This window comes from Heptranchias perlo, chromosome 3, assembly GCF_035084215.1.
Source record: "Heptranchias perlo isolate sHepPer1 chromosome 3, sHepPer1.hap1, whole genome shotgun sequence".
Lineage (NCBI taxonomy): Eukaryota > Metazoa > Chordata > Chondrichthyes > Hexanchiformes > Hexanchidae > Heptranchias > Heptranchias perlo.
Window position 1 is genome coordinate 74,409,032 of NC_090327.1, and position 15,796 is coordinate 74,424,827.

Here is a 15,796-nt window from a genome sequence, read left to right on the forward strand (position 1 = left end):
AATACAATCAAGGAGAGTCAACCTGGTTTTATGAAGGGGAAATAGTGTCTGACAAATTTATTAGAGTTCTCTGAGGAAGTAACGGGCAGGGTGGATAAAGGGGAACCAATGGATGCAGTATATTTGGATTTCCAAAAGGCATTCGATAAGGTGCCACATAAATATATCAATGACTTGGATGAAGGAACAGAGTGTCTTGTGGCCAAATTTGCTGATGATACAAAGATAGGTGAAAAGTAAGTTGTGAGGAGGACACAAAGTGTCTGCGAAGGGATATTGGCAGATTAAGCGAATGGGCAAAGATTTGGCAGATGGAATATAATGTGAGAAAATGTGAAGTCATCCACTTTAGGAGGAAAAATAAAAAGCAAAATATTATTTGAATGGAGAAATTCTACAAAATGCTGCAGTACAGAGGGATCTGGGTGTCCTCGTACATGAAACATAATAAGGCAACATACAGGTGCAGCAGGTAATCTGGAAGGCAAACGGAATATTGGCCTTTATTTCTCGGAGGATGGAGTATAAAAGCAGGGAAGTCATGCTACAACTGTACAGGGTGCTGGTGAGACCACACCTGAAATACTGCATACAGTTCGGGTGCCCTTATTTAAGGAAGGATATACTTGCATTGGAGGCAGTTCAGAGAAGCTTCACTAGGTTGATTCCAGGTATGGAAAGGTTGTGTTATGAGGAAAGATTGAACAGGTTTGGTCTATACTCATTGGAGTTTAGAAGAATGAGAGGAGATCTTATTGAAACATACAAGATTCTGAAGGGACTCGATAGGGTAGATGCTGAGAGGATGTTACCCCTCATGGGGGAATCTAAAACTAGGAGGCATAGTCTCAGACTAAGGGGTCGCCTGTTTAAGACGGAAACGAGGAGGATTTTCTTCTCCCAGAGGGTCGTGAATCTTTGGAATTCTTTACCCCAAAAAGCTGTGGAGGCTGAGTCATTGAATACATTCAAGGCTGAGTTCGACAAATTTTTGATCAGCAAGGGAGTCAAAGGATATGGGGAAATGGCAGGAAAGTGGAGTTGAAGTAAAAATCAGATCAGCCATGATCACATTAAATGGCAGAGCAGGCTCGAAGGGCCAAAAGGCCTACTCCTGCTCCTATCTCTTATGGTCTTTGGAGCTCACTTGTTGATGGGCAGGAAATTACAAGCTGTAACAGAAGGCTCAACCCGTGCCTCTAATTTCTGTGGACTATTGTTTGGCGTGGAACAAGGTCACCTGGGTCAGAGGGGCTGTGGCTGGCGGAAAGGGATTCCAGTCTGGGGGGTTTCCTTAACTCTAGCCTGGAAATGCTCTGTCATGCTGGTATGCCAGATGGCAAGACGCTTACAAGTCTGCTGGCTGACAGAATTGGAACCCACCTGGGACTTAACCTGAACCCCTGAAGATTTAGTTGCATTTTGAAATTTTCTTTGCCTCTCTGGGCCATTAGTGCTGGAAGACCTGGGAGTGGATTGACATGTCATTTCCTGCCCCTCTTCCTCTGGCAGATGCCTGACATGAGCCTGTAGTAATATGGGCGTGCACTAATAATATTTAAATTGGGAGTCTCCCTCAACCCGCATACTCTGGCAGGGTCTGTGGTGAAGGGTTTTGGCACTTACACTTGGATGTCAGCCGCCCCAGCACTGCTGGGTTCCCCAAAGTTCGGGGTGCAATAGATGGCACCTACATAACATTGCGAGCTCCTGCCCTTAACCCCCTCAACTTTCTTAATAGGAAGAGGTACCACTTACTGAATGTTCAGATTGTGTATGACCAGATGCAAAACATCCTTCACAGAATTGCCAGACTTGCTGAAGGTTGCCATGATTAGGGACAAAAAAGATCTTCTTGTGGAGGCAGAGGGTATGGCTGAGGTAATAAATGAATACTTCGTATCGGTCTTCACTAAAGGGGATGCTGCCAATGTAGCAGTAAAGGAGGAGGTAGTAGCGATATTGGATAGGATAAAAATAGAAAAAAGAGGTACTTAAAAGGTTGGCAGTACTCAAAGTAGAAAAGTCACCAGGTCCAGATGGGATGTATCCTAGGTTAATGTAGGTGCCATCTATTGCACCCTGAACTTTGGGGAACCCAGCATTGCTGGGGGGGCTGACATCCAAGTGTAAGGGTATAAATTGCAGAGGCTCTGGGCACAATCTTCCAATCCTCCTTAGATATGGGGGCAGTGCCAGCGAACTGGTTGATTGCAAATATTACACCCCTGTTCAAAAAAGGAGAGAGGGATAAACTCAGCAATTACAGACTAGTCAGCCTAACGTCAGTGGTGGGGAAACTTTTGGAGACAAAATTAATTGGCACTTGGAAAAGTATGGGCTAATAAATGAAGGTCAAAGTCAACACGCATTTGTTAAAGGAAAATCGTGTTTGACAAACTTGATTTAGTTCTTTGATGAAGTAACAGAGAGGGTTGATGAGGGTAGCGTGGTTGATGTGTATATGGACTTTCAAAAGGCATTTGATGAAGTACCACATAATAAACTTGTTAGCAAAATTAAAGCCCATGGGATTAAATTGACAGTGGTAGTGTGGATACAAAATTGGCTAAGGGACAGAAAGCAGAGAGTAGTGGTGAACGGTTGTTTTTCAGACAGGAGGGAAGTATACAGTGGTGTTCCCCAGATGGTCAGTATTAGGACCACTGCTCTTTTTGATATATATTAATGACCTGGACTTGGGAATACAGGGTATAATTTCAAAGTTTGCAAATGACATGAAACTCAGAAATGTAGTAAACAATGTGGAGGATATTTGCGGACTTCAAGAGGACATAGACAGACTGGTGAAATGGGCAGACACGTGGCAGATGAAATTTAATGCAGAGAAATGTGAAGTGATACATTTTGGTAGGAAAAATGAGGAGAGACAATATGAACTAAATGGTATAATTTTAAAGGGGGTGCAGGAACAGAGTCCTGCGGGTGTATGTACACAAATCTTTGAAGGTGGCAGGACAAGTTGAGAAGGCTGTTAAAAAAGCATATGGTATCTTTGGCTTTTATTAACAGAGGCATAGAGTACAAAAGCAAGGAAGTTATGCTAAACCTTAAAAAATGCTGGTTTGGCCTCAGCTGGAGTATTGTGTTCATTTCTGGGCACCACAGTTTAGGAAGGATGTCAACGCCTTAGAGAGGGTGAAGAAGAGATTTACTAGAATGATACCAGGGAGGAGGGACTTCAGTTATGTGGAGAGACTGGAGAAGCTGGGGTTGTTCTTTTTAGAGCAGAGAAGGTGAGGAGATTTGATAGAGGTGTTCAAAATCATTAAGGGTTTTGATGGAGTAAATAAAGAGAAACTGTTCCCATTGATGGAAGGGTCGAGAACCAGAGATCACAGATTTAAGGTGATTGGTAAAAGAATCAAAGGTGACATAAGGAAAAACTTTTTTACGCAGCGAGTAGTTATGATCTGGAATGCACTGCCTGAAAGGATGGTGGAAGCAGATTCAATAATAACTTTCAAAAGGAAATTGGATAAATACTTGAAGGGAATAAATTTGCAGGGCTATGGGGAATGAGCAGAGGAGGACTAATTGGATAGCTCTTTCAAAGAGCCGGCACAGGCACAAAGGGCCGATTGGCTTCCTTCTGTGCTATAACATATATGATACTACTATGATGTATTCATCTTCAGGAATTCTGCCCTCCCTGAGCTCTTCCAAGATGGTCAAGTGAACAGATGGCTTGTGGGTTGTAAGATGTATCCCCTGCAGCCATAGACAATGACCCCTTTAAGACCTGCAAGTACAGCAGTTAAGAAGCACCACAACAGCCAGAGTAGTTATTGAGAGAAGCATAGGGATCCTAAAAGGGTGCTTTTGTTGGTTTGATAGATCAGGAGAGGCTCGACAATATGCTCCAGAGCATATATCTTACAGCTTGCTGTGCTCTGCACAACCTTGCTATCCAAAAAGGCCTGGACTTGGAGATTCCTGGGGAGGTGATCGTAGCTGATTTAGAAGCAGAACCTGGAGTGGAGCATCAGGAGGATAGTCACTCGCAAGTGTCCTCGGTGGCACTGCAAAGGGCATCATACTTCAATTTATAAGAAAAGTGTTCTCATGTGTTTTAACAGTCTTGCTTTGTCACCAATGGTATTACTCCTTATCCCCTCCTTCATGTAAATTACAAATCCTTTAATCCAGTACTCATCCTAGATCACATAATCCTGAGGCTCAACATCAGCATATTACCTGTTCTCCATTGTCCTATAAGAGGACCAAACACTAAGCAGTGCTTACATCAAATATTCCAGTGATTTACTGCAACTATTTACAAAAACATTACAAAAACATTGTTGTTTTTCTGTACACACCCTTGCATCCACACAAGATTTTCTCTACCCTATTCTAACACTTTTTCTACACTAAGGGAATCAAGGGACGTGGGGATAGGGCAGGAAAGTGGAGTTGAGATAGAAGATCAGCCATGATCTGATTGAATGGCGGAGCAGGCTCGAGGGGCCATATGGCCTTCAACTGTTCCTATTTCTTATGTCCTTATGCCACCTGAGAGCTTGAGGCCTGAGATGTAAACAGTTACTGCAAAATCTTAGGATGGAGTTGGCCCTTTTCTCAAGGTCTCCGAGCCCTGGAATGGACATGGGACAGTCTGAATCTTTGTCATGTACTCCATGACAGCCTAGTCCTGTAAAGATAAAGGCTTCAGTAGGGAGCTGTTGGAGTGCTCCTGCGGCACATGCACTAGTTTCCCCACCGATATTGGGAACAGACCTCTGATTAGCAGCGATCAGCAGGAGAATGCACCTCATGAAATCAAAAAGATCCTTAAATCCCTGAGAATTATCTGAATATCCTCTGATCTTTCAAAGATGCTGCCCTGTATACTTTGCTATCTACTTGACCTCTCCAAACGGTCCCCCAAGACTTGCAGTCCTTCATTCAGTGCCTCCAGTGAGTTGACTGACTTGTCTGGATTTCTCAAATGGTAGGTTTACAGATACTACTGCAGCTGCCATGTTCTTCAGACTGCCTTGCCACGTGTCTAAACTCTCTTCAATGTTGATGCACAGCACGGTAGTGGACTCCACCATTATACCAGCCATTTGCTGCAGAATTTCCATATGTGTCTGATGTACTGCTTCTCTTCATTGTAGAACCCCTGAGATCATCATCCAATATCCTTCCACATGACCCGTAGCATTGGATGTGATGGCTTCTCCCCAGTACTCCAAGATCCCTCCGTTCTTTAATTTGAGACAGCAGCACCTCCACGTTAGCCTTCCCTTTCTAGAGAATTTCCAAATGGAAAAACTGACCTCTTGTATTTTAACTTCCAGCTCCCGGCCAATGACTATACCTTGCAGTTTCTTGTTTAAAAATCTGCCTATCCATGTGTCTCTTTCTCTCTGTGTTCCCAATTAGAGGGAGAACTCAAAATAGAAATTTGAATAGAATTCACTCAACTAATATTTTGTCCTATGCATAAATTGCAAATGTTTTAACATAACAGGAAATATTTTATTAGTTTACCTTTCACTATGAGAGAATACAGCCTTTCTTCCTCCTCTTTAAATTAAATAATTACAATTTATAGTTCTTTATTATGTTAGCAATTATAGAATCAGAAGTTACAACATGGAAACAGGCCCTTCGGCCCAACATGTCCATGTCGCCCAGTTTATACCACTAAGCTAGTCCCAATTGCCTGCACTTGGCCCATATCCCTCTATACCCATCTTACCCATGTAACTGTCCAAATGCTTTTTAAAAGACAAAATTGTACCCGCCTCAACTACTGCCTCTGGCAGCTCATTCCAGACACTCACCACCCTTTGAGTGAAAAAATTGCCCCTCTGGACCCTTTTGTATCTCTCCCCTCTCAACTTAAATCTATGTCCCCTCGTTATAGACTCCCCTACCTTTGGAAAAAGATTTTGACTATCTACCTTATTTATGCCCCTCATTATTTTATAGACTTCTATAAGATCACCCCTTAACCTCCTACTCTCCAGGGAAAAAAGTCCCAGTCTGTCTAACCTCTCCCTATAAGTCAAACCATCAAGTCCCGGTAGCATCCTAGTAAATCTTTTCTGCACTCTTTCTAGTTTAATAATATCCTTTCTATAATAGGGTGACCAGAACTGTACACAGTATTCCAAGTGTGGCCTTACTAATGTCCTGTACAACTTCAACAAGACATCCCAACTCCTGTATTCAATGTTCTGACCAATGAAACCAAGCATGCCGAATGCCTTCTTCACCACCCTATCCACCTGTGACTCCACTTTCAAGGAGCTATGAACCTGTACTCCTAAATCTCTTTGTTCTATAACTCTCCCCAACGCCCTACCATTAACGGAGTAGGTCCTGGCCCGATTCGATCTACCAAAATGCATCACCTCACATTTATCTAAATTAAACTCCATCTGCCATTCATCGGCCCACTGGCCCAATTTATCAAGGTCCAGTTGCAATCCTAGATAACCTTCTTCACTGTCCACAATGCCACCAATCTTGGTGTCATCTGCAAACTTACTAACCATGCCTCCTAAATTCTCATCCAAATCATTAATATAAATAACAAATAACAAATAAATTAAGTATTTTATAAATCTACCTTTCAGTATGAGAGAATATCTTGAGGATTACATTGTCTATCAGCATTTAAAGATTGTTTCACTTAAGATTCAATATACACAAATCTTTCATTTGTTCTTTCATTTATATTCATCACAGTTTTTCTGGAAAAATTCAATAGTTACATGTGTGATGGTGCACATTGTGCTTACTTATTGTGCTATGTTGTTTGCAAAATGAATTGAGATATAATGGGGGTGATTTTAAACCCCAAGAACGGGTGGGTTGGGTGGGAGTTGAAAATAGTTGTTTTTTGGACTTGGCATTCCGCGCCAATGTTAAACCCGGAAATAAAGCCGGGTTGCTCTCGCAACCCAAAAATCAACTATTTTCAACTCCCACCTGCCCCCAACCCACCCATTCTTGGGGTTTAAAATCACCCCCATTGAGTCTGCATCGATGGTTGGTTAATGATATATTGATTCCTGTCTTTCAATCTATTTTCAAAATGTGATGACGTAATATATATTTGTTCTTGCAGAACTATTTTTTTTTAAAAAACAGCGCTAACAATTGTTTCACTAAATGAATGACAAGGAACAATTTTCGAATTCTTACTCCCCAGCCATCATTATTTTTCTGATTTATACTTTCTGTATTATGTATGCAGTAGTTAAATTCTAGTCAGAAAAATCAATACCTTTTTCATATTTGACTTTAACTGCTGCTTACACAACTCTAAAAGGCTGAAACAGAAAAATAATGGCAGGGAAAAGAGCCTATAAATCATTTCCCAACATTGACCAAACAATACATATATTTTTGTAAAATCACTTTTTGAAAACAGAAATAAATCTTGCATTTTTAACCAGCAGTGAATATGGCTTCACTGTTCTTTGACAGCTAACCTGGGAATCTAGCCTGTTACTTCTGTCCAATTTGATCTGAGCCAATATATAAATAAGTTATTCTGCAAGAACAAATATAAAAGTTGCTCTGCTCACTAGGGACAGTCACAGTATAAATGCATTCATAAAGATTTTCTATGGTTGGTATCCGTAGCAAAATCATCAACAAAATCTTTTTGAATCCTGTACAATTTTGCTAAAAATACCTTTCAGAAATCTTCATGAATCCACTTATGATATTGCCATGCATAACAACCATGGCAGTTCCGCAACACCACAATTGTTGTTTCCAAACATAGACAGATTAATTTTAAGTGATATTGTTTAAATATCCTCTTTTCCAGTGATGGATGCTTTTCCATTCCTCTGAAAATGCAACTTCAAATCTTAACTGTTTTTAATTTTCTGACCCCCTTTGGAGGTTTCACTTCTGTAGACATGCAGTGGTAAGACACTCTGCCTACTGATAGGTTACTGCATAAATTTATGTCAATATTCACACTTTTTTTTACACTTGTTTTCTGTAGTTTGATATCTCATCAGGGAAGCATTTTACTTAAATTCTATTTTTAATTAGATGTTTGAACACATATTGAAGGCTTAACTAAAGCTACAAAAGTAACATCCATTCGTGCTGAAGACAACTGATATATGTCGTATTGTTGTCATTAATCATGACAAAGTTATAAAAAGCCTTAATCAAGCAAGCAGGGAGTTCCCACTGAAATGTAAATGGAGTAGATTAGCTTACCATTATTTATTATGGCAATACATTTTTTACATAATTCTCATCGTGATTTTGGAAATAGTTTAAAAATTGTAATGTCAAAATTCCATTTAACTAACCAGGTATACTGCTTTCACCAACCATATAAAATCTAATCATTTCATGGATTCTATATAATTTGAAATGTCATCTTTCTGCATACAAGAGTGACTGTTTCTGCTACTGCAACTAACAAAGTTCTTCAAAGTATCAAGGTACACTTTATTTTTCTCTCCCAGTCTTTCAAGTCATGATCTAATTGCATCAAGAGGAAAGGTGAGTGACCTGTTCCCAGGCATGTGCCAATGTTGCTGTGAACTGACTATTTGGTGGTACAAGAGAGTTGCTGGCAATCAGAGAAGGCTTACAGTAAATGGCCATTCTCAAGAAGTTTCAGCCTTAGCATGGTTTCTTGCAGGGATAAAATAAAATATAAAAAATGGGGTATTTTAAAATCTGTCACTCAATTGGTAATTTTAAGGTGGAGGCTGAAAGCAGTAAAATTTTCTACATTGATTCTTACTCTTAAGACCCTTAGGGGACATGAGCAGTTTTAAAAAAAAAACTTATTCAAAAAAAATCTGAATTTCTTTCCCTGTACTTAGTTACAGTAAAAGCATTAATGAACTTGGATACAGTTTGATAATACTTTGCTGCATTATCATGGTCTTCTTCATAGTGCAACAAAGCATCTCAATTACAATAAAAGAATAAGGCAAAATATGATTGTGTCCTTGATAGTTGTTCGAAACTGTTAAGTCTTTTAAGTTGAGAATCATTAGTGACAATCTTTTTGTCACAAAGCGTCACTGTCGAGAATAGTTATAATTTCCAAATTCTTCAATTATACAATAAACCTTTGTATATTATGGTGACAAATTTCTGCCATTTGTGGTTGCCAAAATACTTACCTTCCACATGAAGATAAAATATAAAAAGAGATGTAAATCTATAGTCAACTTAGCTTATTTAAGCAAAAAAAGTTACATTGCAAAATGGTTTGTACTGATTTAAAAAAACATAAATCATGTGGTGATGAATAGCTCACTTTAATGGGCATTTCTTAAGAATATGGTTTGTAATATTTTTCACAGCTAATGTTGTCTCTGTACATGTGGGTTTAATTAGCGATTCCGGCAACAAAAATCCATAATATCCAGTATCTCGCAGTTCAAATGCAAATGCATAGGGAATGCCATGTTTATAAGCCCAATCCATAGAACTACCAGAAGTGACATCTGAAAGGTAAGAAGGAAATATATTAGAACAACTTATATTTCAATATATCATATCACAAGATATTTGTGGATGAAGAAGACCATTTGACTCATCTTAGTTTATTCATCCAGAAAGAATTTGAAGTCCCCAATTGTTTTTTTTAAATGATTCCAAGGATTTCACTGCCACTGCACTATCCAGAAATCCATTCCATTTTTAAAAAATCTCTCTTTGTGTGAAGAATTTCTTGGGATCAGTCCTACATTTACAGCATAGGAGGCCATTCTGCCCACCGTGTCTGTGCAGGCTCCTTTCTAGAGCCATCCAAAACTAATCCCATTGTCCTGGTCTCTCACCATAGCCTTAAAGGAAGCAATGATTTCTGCCTCAACCACTCCCTGTGGCAAAGCATTACATCCTCCAACAATGCTCTATGTAAATAAATTTCTCCTACCCTTTCTCCTCACTCTGAGTGATGATTTAAAATTGATGACCTCTCGTTACTGACACCCCAATCAGAGGAAATAGTCTTTCCCTACTCATCCCATTAAAACTCTTCATAATTTTAAAAATCTTGTCTTAGCTTTCTCTGCTACAGAGAAATAGTCTGAAACTACCGCCCTGGTTATTCAGTTCACCAGAACACTGGTTGCAGCAGGTGAAGCCTGTCCCAATGGAACAGCTCTCTTTCCCCAGTACTGGTGCCAGTGCCCCATGAATTGAAACCCACTTCTCCCACACCAATCTTTGAGCCACGCATTCATCTCTCTGATCTGATTTACCCTGTGCCAATTTGCTCGTGGCTCAGGTAATAATCCGGAAATTATTACCTTTGTAGTTCTGCTTTTTAATTTAGTCCCTAACTGCTCAAATTCCCTCAGCAGAACCTCTTTCTTCGTCCTACCTATGTCGTTGGTACCACAACCTTTGGCTGTTCGCCCTCCCCCTCCAGAATATTCTGCAGCTGCTCAGTGACATCCTTGACCCTGGCACCAGGGAGGCAACATACCATCCTGGAATCACATCTGTGGCTGCAGAAACGCCTGTCCGTTCCCCTAACTATAGAATCCCCTATCACTATTGCTCTCCTGAACTTTCTCCTCCCCTCCGTACAACCATGGTGCTACGGTCTTGGCTCTGGTTGCACTCCCCAGAGGAACCGTCTCCCTCACCAGTATTCAGAACTATTGATGGCTTTCAATTCATTTGACATGCTGTACTTGCTTTTCTATTACTTTGAGTAGAATTATAATTTTATAGCACAATAAATGTGTATTGTGCACATTTTTGTGCTACATTTTCCTTACAATTATGAATTAAATATAATTTCTGATCTGCCTATCTAACCTCTATTAGACCCCAATTCAAACATTATCAATTTAAAAAGCTTACACAAAGTGCTAGAGGCAGGCCCATGTTTGTATTTGATACCATACGCTGAGTAAAGAGCATTGACAGCATTGTATGCTGCCGATTCCTGAAAAATGAAACAAAAAAGTACAGCATGTTACTTAAAGTATATTAGCCTCAGTTGAATAAAATTGCTGCAACATTGTTTAGTGAAGCTGTTAACATCAAAGTAAATCACAATGAGATATTTTACAGATCGCATTTATACCATATAACTCATTAAATTCATATAATTTCATTTCATGTGGTTATACACAAACAATATTTTAATCTTGGTTTATTTCTGTCCCATTATTCTGTCTCAGTTTTAGACATTAGCAGCTATATTCACAAAGCATGTCCAATCTTGTGCCTTCATTGAAATCATTAGCTTGCTTCCAGCTAAAATTACTTTTGAATCAAGTCCCTACTGAATGTAAAGATCAGAATTTCATGATATACCATTGAAGACTAGCTCAATTCACCTCTAAAACATTTCTTATTAGTTGGCATTACATAAATTGAAAATTCTTCTGTGAAATCTGCATTAATGTCATATATCACCGAAATGTCCAATTTAAAGGTTCCAGTCGATGCTTTGTTACTGGGATGTATCATGGATGCTTAGCAGTGGTGGTTAAGTAACTTATGCTGGCCATTGTATGCAGTGAATACTAAATGGGGAATGTTTCTTCGACATAGATTCACCCTCACCTGGTGGGGTTATTGACTGTTGACATACATCTTGTTTATATGATAATAACAATGTATTTTGCATAGATTTTCAGCACCGATTCCGATGTCCAATGTCTACTTAAGTAACTAATCAATCTATAAAAACGCATGCTTTCATTTTTTAATCAAATAAAAGTAACCTTTCATATCCTCAGGATGTCCCAACGCACTTCACAGATAGTTAGTTACTTTTGAAGTGTTGACAAATGCAGCAAAAAAAGGTCCCACAAACATCAATGAGATATATGACCAGTTAGTCTGCTATTGGGGGTGTCAGTTGAGGAATAAATGTTGACCAGGACACCAAGAGAACTCCCTGCTCTTCTTTGAATAATTCCAAGCGACATTTTACATCCACCTGAGCAGGAAGATAGCACCTTGGTTTAACATCTCATCCAAAAGGCAGCACCTCCAACAATGCAGCATTATCTTGGTACTGCACTGAAGTGCCAGCATGAATTATGTGCTCAAGTCCTGAGTAGGGCCTGAACTTTCTGACTGAGAGGCAAGAGTGCTACCACTGAGACAACCTAACATTTGGGCATTTAAGGGTAGATTTGTTCACTATATGTAGGGAAATCATAAATGCATGTAAACAGAACACTTTCCACATTAAAGACTGTAACAAAATAGAGGACTTAATTTTTTAAAAGATGGCATTTCAGAATAAAACTGACACTGAAGGTTTGCAATGCCACGCAGAACAAAACTGTCTTGTGATGTGATGGCACTAGTAAGGCCTATTTATTGCCCATCCTGCGAAGGTTGTTGTGGTATTAGGCAGGAAATTCCAGATTTATGACCCAACAATGTTAAAGGAATGGCTTTAAATGTCCAAGTCAGGACAGCTGTGACTTGGAGGTCTTAATGCTACCGTGATATTGCTGTTCTTGTCCTTCTTGGTGATAGAGGTTGCAGGGCTGGGAGGTGCTATTAAAATAAACATTTAATTGCTGCAGTGCATCCTGTAGATGGTGCATACTGCAGCCACATTGTGCCAGTGGTGGAGGAGGTGATATTGAGTTCAGTGGCAAGGGTGCTGATCAACTGAACTGGTATATGATCCTGCTGCAGGAATTAATGTTTATTTTAATAGCATTTCATGGATGCCCGATTTTGGGCTGCTAAAGCTGTCCTTAGTCTGTCCCTCTTGGCATGGTGGCAGTGCTACAGTACATGACGAAGGGCATCCTCACTGTGAAGATGAGACTTTGTCTTCACCAGAACTGTGCAGTGGTCACTTCCATCAATGCTATTGTGGATAGATGCATCTATCAGCGGGGACACGTAGATTAGTGAAGGCAAGTTGAAGTAGATTATTCTCTTGCGTTGGTTTCCTCACACCTGACGCAGACCCAGTCTGGCAGCTATGTTCTTCAGGACTCAGTAGTACTGAGCATCTTGAACATTTAAGTCACCCACCCAGAGTACATTTATCATTTTTGTTTTCCTCAGTGCTTCCTCTTAGTTTTTAAAAGAGGTTTTTAAAATTATGAGTGGGTTTGATAGGATAGACGTAGAGAAGATGTTTCCATTAGTGGGAGAGTCCAAAACTAGGGGCCATAAATATAAGATAGTCACTAATAAATCCAATAAGGAATTCAGGAGAAACTACCTTTCTCAGAGAGTGGTGAAAACGTGGAACTCACTACCACATGGAGTGGTTGAGGGGAATAGATGCATTTAAGGGGAAGCTCGATAAGTACATTTTTAAAAAATTCGTTCGTGGGATGTGGGCGTCGCTGGCAAGGCCAGCATTTATTGCCCATCCCTAATTGCTCTTGAGAAGATGGTGATGAGCCGCCTTCTTGAACCGCTGCAGTCCGTGCGGCAAAGGTTCTCCCACAGCGCTGTTAGGTAGCGAGTGCCAGGATTTTGACCCAGTGACGATGAAGGAACGGCGATATATTTCCACGTCGGGATGGTGTGTGACTTGGAGGGGAACGTGCAGGTGGTATTGTTCCCATGTGCCTGCTGCCCTTGTCCTTCTAGGTGGTCGTGGGTTTGGGAGGTGCTGTCGAAGAAGCTTTGGTGAGTTGTTGCAGTGCATCCTGTGGATGGTACACACTGCAGCCACAGTGTGCCGCTGGTGAAGGGAGTGAATGTTTAGGGTGATGGATGGGGTGCCAATCAAGCGAGCTGCTTTGTCCTTGATGGTGTCGAGCTTCTTGAGTGTTGTTGGAGTTGCACTCGTCCAAGCAACTGGAGAGTATTCCATCACACTCCTGACTTGTGCCTTGTAGATGGTGGAAAGACTTTGGGGATTCAGGTGGTGAATCACTCACCACAGAATACCAAGCCTCTGACCTGCTCTTGTAGCCACAGTATTTATGAAGGAGAAAGGAATAGAAGGATAGGGTTAGATGAAAGTAAGGTGGAAGGTTGCTCACGTGGAGCATAAACACGTAATAGTGACCTGTGAGACAGGATGGCCTGCTTCTGTGCTGTAAAATTCAATGTAATTCTACGTTTGAACATGAAAGAGTACTGATGAGTCAGTTGAGGGAGTGGGAGGGGGCGGGGCAGGAATAGCTGATAATCAGCAAGAAGTTTCCATGGCCTGAAGCCATGAAACTTCATGGTGTCCAGAGTCAATGCTGACGACTCCAAGGGCCACTCCCACCTGAATGTATACCACTGTGCTCATGCTGGTGGGTTTCTTCCACCAAACCCAAGAATGGTGATGGAGGATTCAGGGGTGTTGGTTGATAGATGGAATGCTGTGAGTATGATTATATCATGTTGTTGCTTGACTAGTCTGTGGAACAGCTCTCCCCCTTTGAGTACCAGTCCCAAGATGTTAGTGACAAGGGTTCTACAGGGTTGACTAGGCTGGGACTGAGTTTCGTGATAATCTGATGCCGAGGTCATTGCTGATAGTTCTGTCTGTTTCTCAATGTTTTGTTTTGTAGTGATTGTTTACAATTTAGTGGCTTGCTAGGCCACTTCAGAGGACATTAACATGGCGTGGACTGGAGTCACATGTAGGCCAGAGCAGGTAGGGGTGGCAGATTCCTTTCCCTGTAGGACATTAGTGAAACAGTTGAGCTTTTATGACAGCAGCTCGCCCACAAAAGGATTTATTGAATAATATTTCACAATTTGCCAGTAATGCTGAACTGGGTTTCTAGAACAGTACCATAAAACTACACTAAAATTTTCCAGGGTTCCATCCTTGATCCCTCCTCTTCATCACTTACATATTACCTTTGATGTTATCTAGAAGCACAAGGATGGCTTTCAAAAATGCTGATGACACTCAGCTCCATCAAAAACCTAATCCATATATTTATCATTTTATGGCTAGACTTCACCAATGCTGTTCTTGCCCCTTTGCCAATTCTTAAACTATAAATCATCTAGAATACTGTGGACTATGTCCCCACCTGCACTAAGGCCCACGTTCCCATCACCCATTATACTGACTGTGGTGTTTGGAGTACCCAGTAATGTAAAACATTAGTGTGGATGTCACTTCTCTTCGACTATAAGCATTGTCTTTATGATGTTGCTTGGTCCCGGGTCTGAAATCATGTCCCTTTTGAGATGTAGCTCTTCAAATGCTGTTCCTCACTGAGGTACAGACAGGTGGCCCTTCAGCAACACTCACATTGGAGTGGATAGTAACAAGTCTTCAATGCCTGCCTCCTACAGTCTTGGAACTTTCTGGATTGTGGCATCCTACTCTTTCTACTCCCTCTTTAAAATATTTAGCACTGAGATAATAGTTGCAAACCTATCTTCACTGAAAGACTCCTCATTCACTAGTTCTGTAAACTACCCATGCTCTGCTCAGCCCTGAAGCTCTATTTGCTTTAATAGCTACTTCAACTGAGAAAAATTAACAATGTGCAAATCAAGTAAATCCTGAGTGAATTTACATGTTATCCATTAATTAATGCTTAATAAGCAATCAACAAATAAATTAAATGTTAACACTAAGTCAATGCATTAAAGCCTATTACACCAGTTTACTCCAGGGAACCATTCTGTAAATTTGTTGCACGTGTTTGAAAAGAAACAGAAATTATCTGGTAACACTTAAAGTTAATGACATTAACATGGTGTGGACTGGAGTCACATGTCGGCCAGAGCAGGTAGGGGTGGCAGATTCCTTTCCCTGTAGGACATTAGTGAACCAGTTGAGCTTTTATGACAGCAGCTAGCTCACAAACAGATTTATTGAATAATATTTCACAATTTGCCAGTAATGGTG

The 15,796-nt window shown here is 40.5% G+C and overlaps 1 protein-coding gene across 1 annotated transcript in view; it reads right to left on the reverse strand.

Annotated features, from left to right (window-relative positions):
• Positions 1-1,245: 1,245 nt before the first annotated feature.
• cpa6 (carboxypeptidase A6) overlaps positions 1,246-15,796 on the reverse strand; it is a 79,851-nt gene continuing 65,300 nt past the window's right edge. The window contains exons 10-15 of the mRNA XM_067977132.1: positions 10,849-10,933; positions 9,287-9,476; positions 7,265-7,310; positions 4,953-5,093; positions 4,219-4,233; positions 1,246-1,527 (exon numbers count right to left, since the gene is read on the reverse strand). Coding sequence (XP_067833233.1) covers positions 1,246-1,527; positions 4,219-4,233; positions 4,953-5,093; positions 7,265-7,310; positions 9,287-9,476; positions 10,849-10,933 — 759 coding nt within the window. The remainder of the gene's footprint in view (positions 1,528-4,218; positions 4,234-4,952; positions 5,094-7,264; positions 7,311-9,286; positions 9,477-10,848; positions 10,934-15,796) is intronic.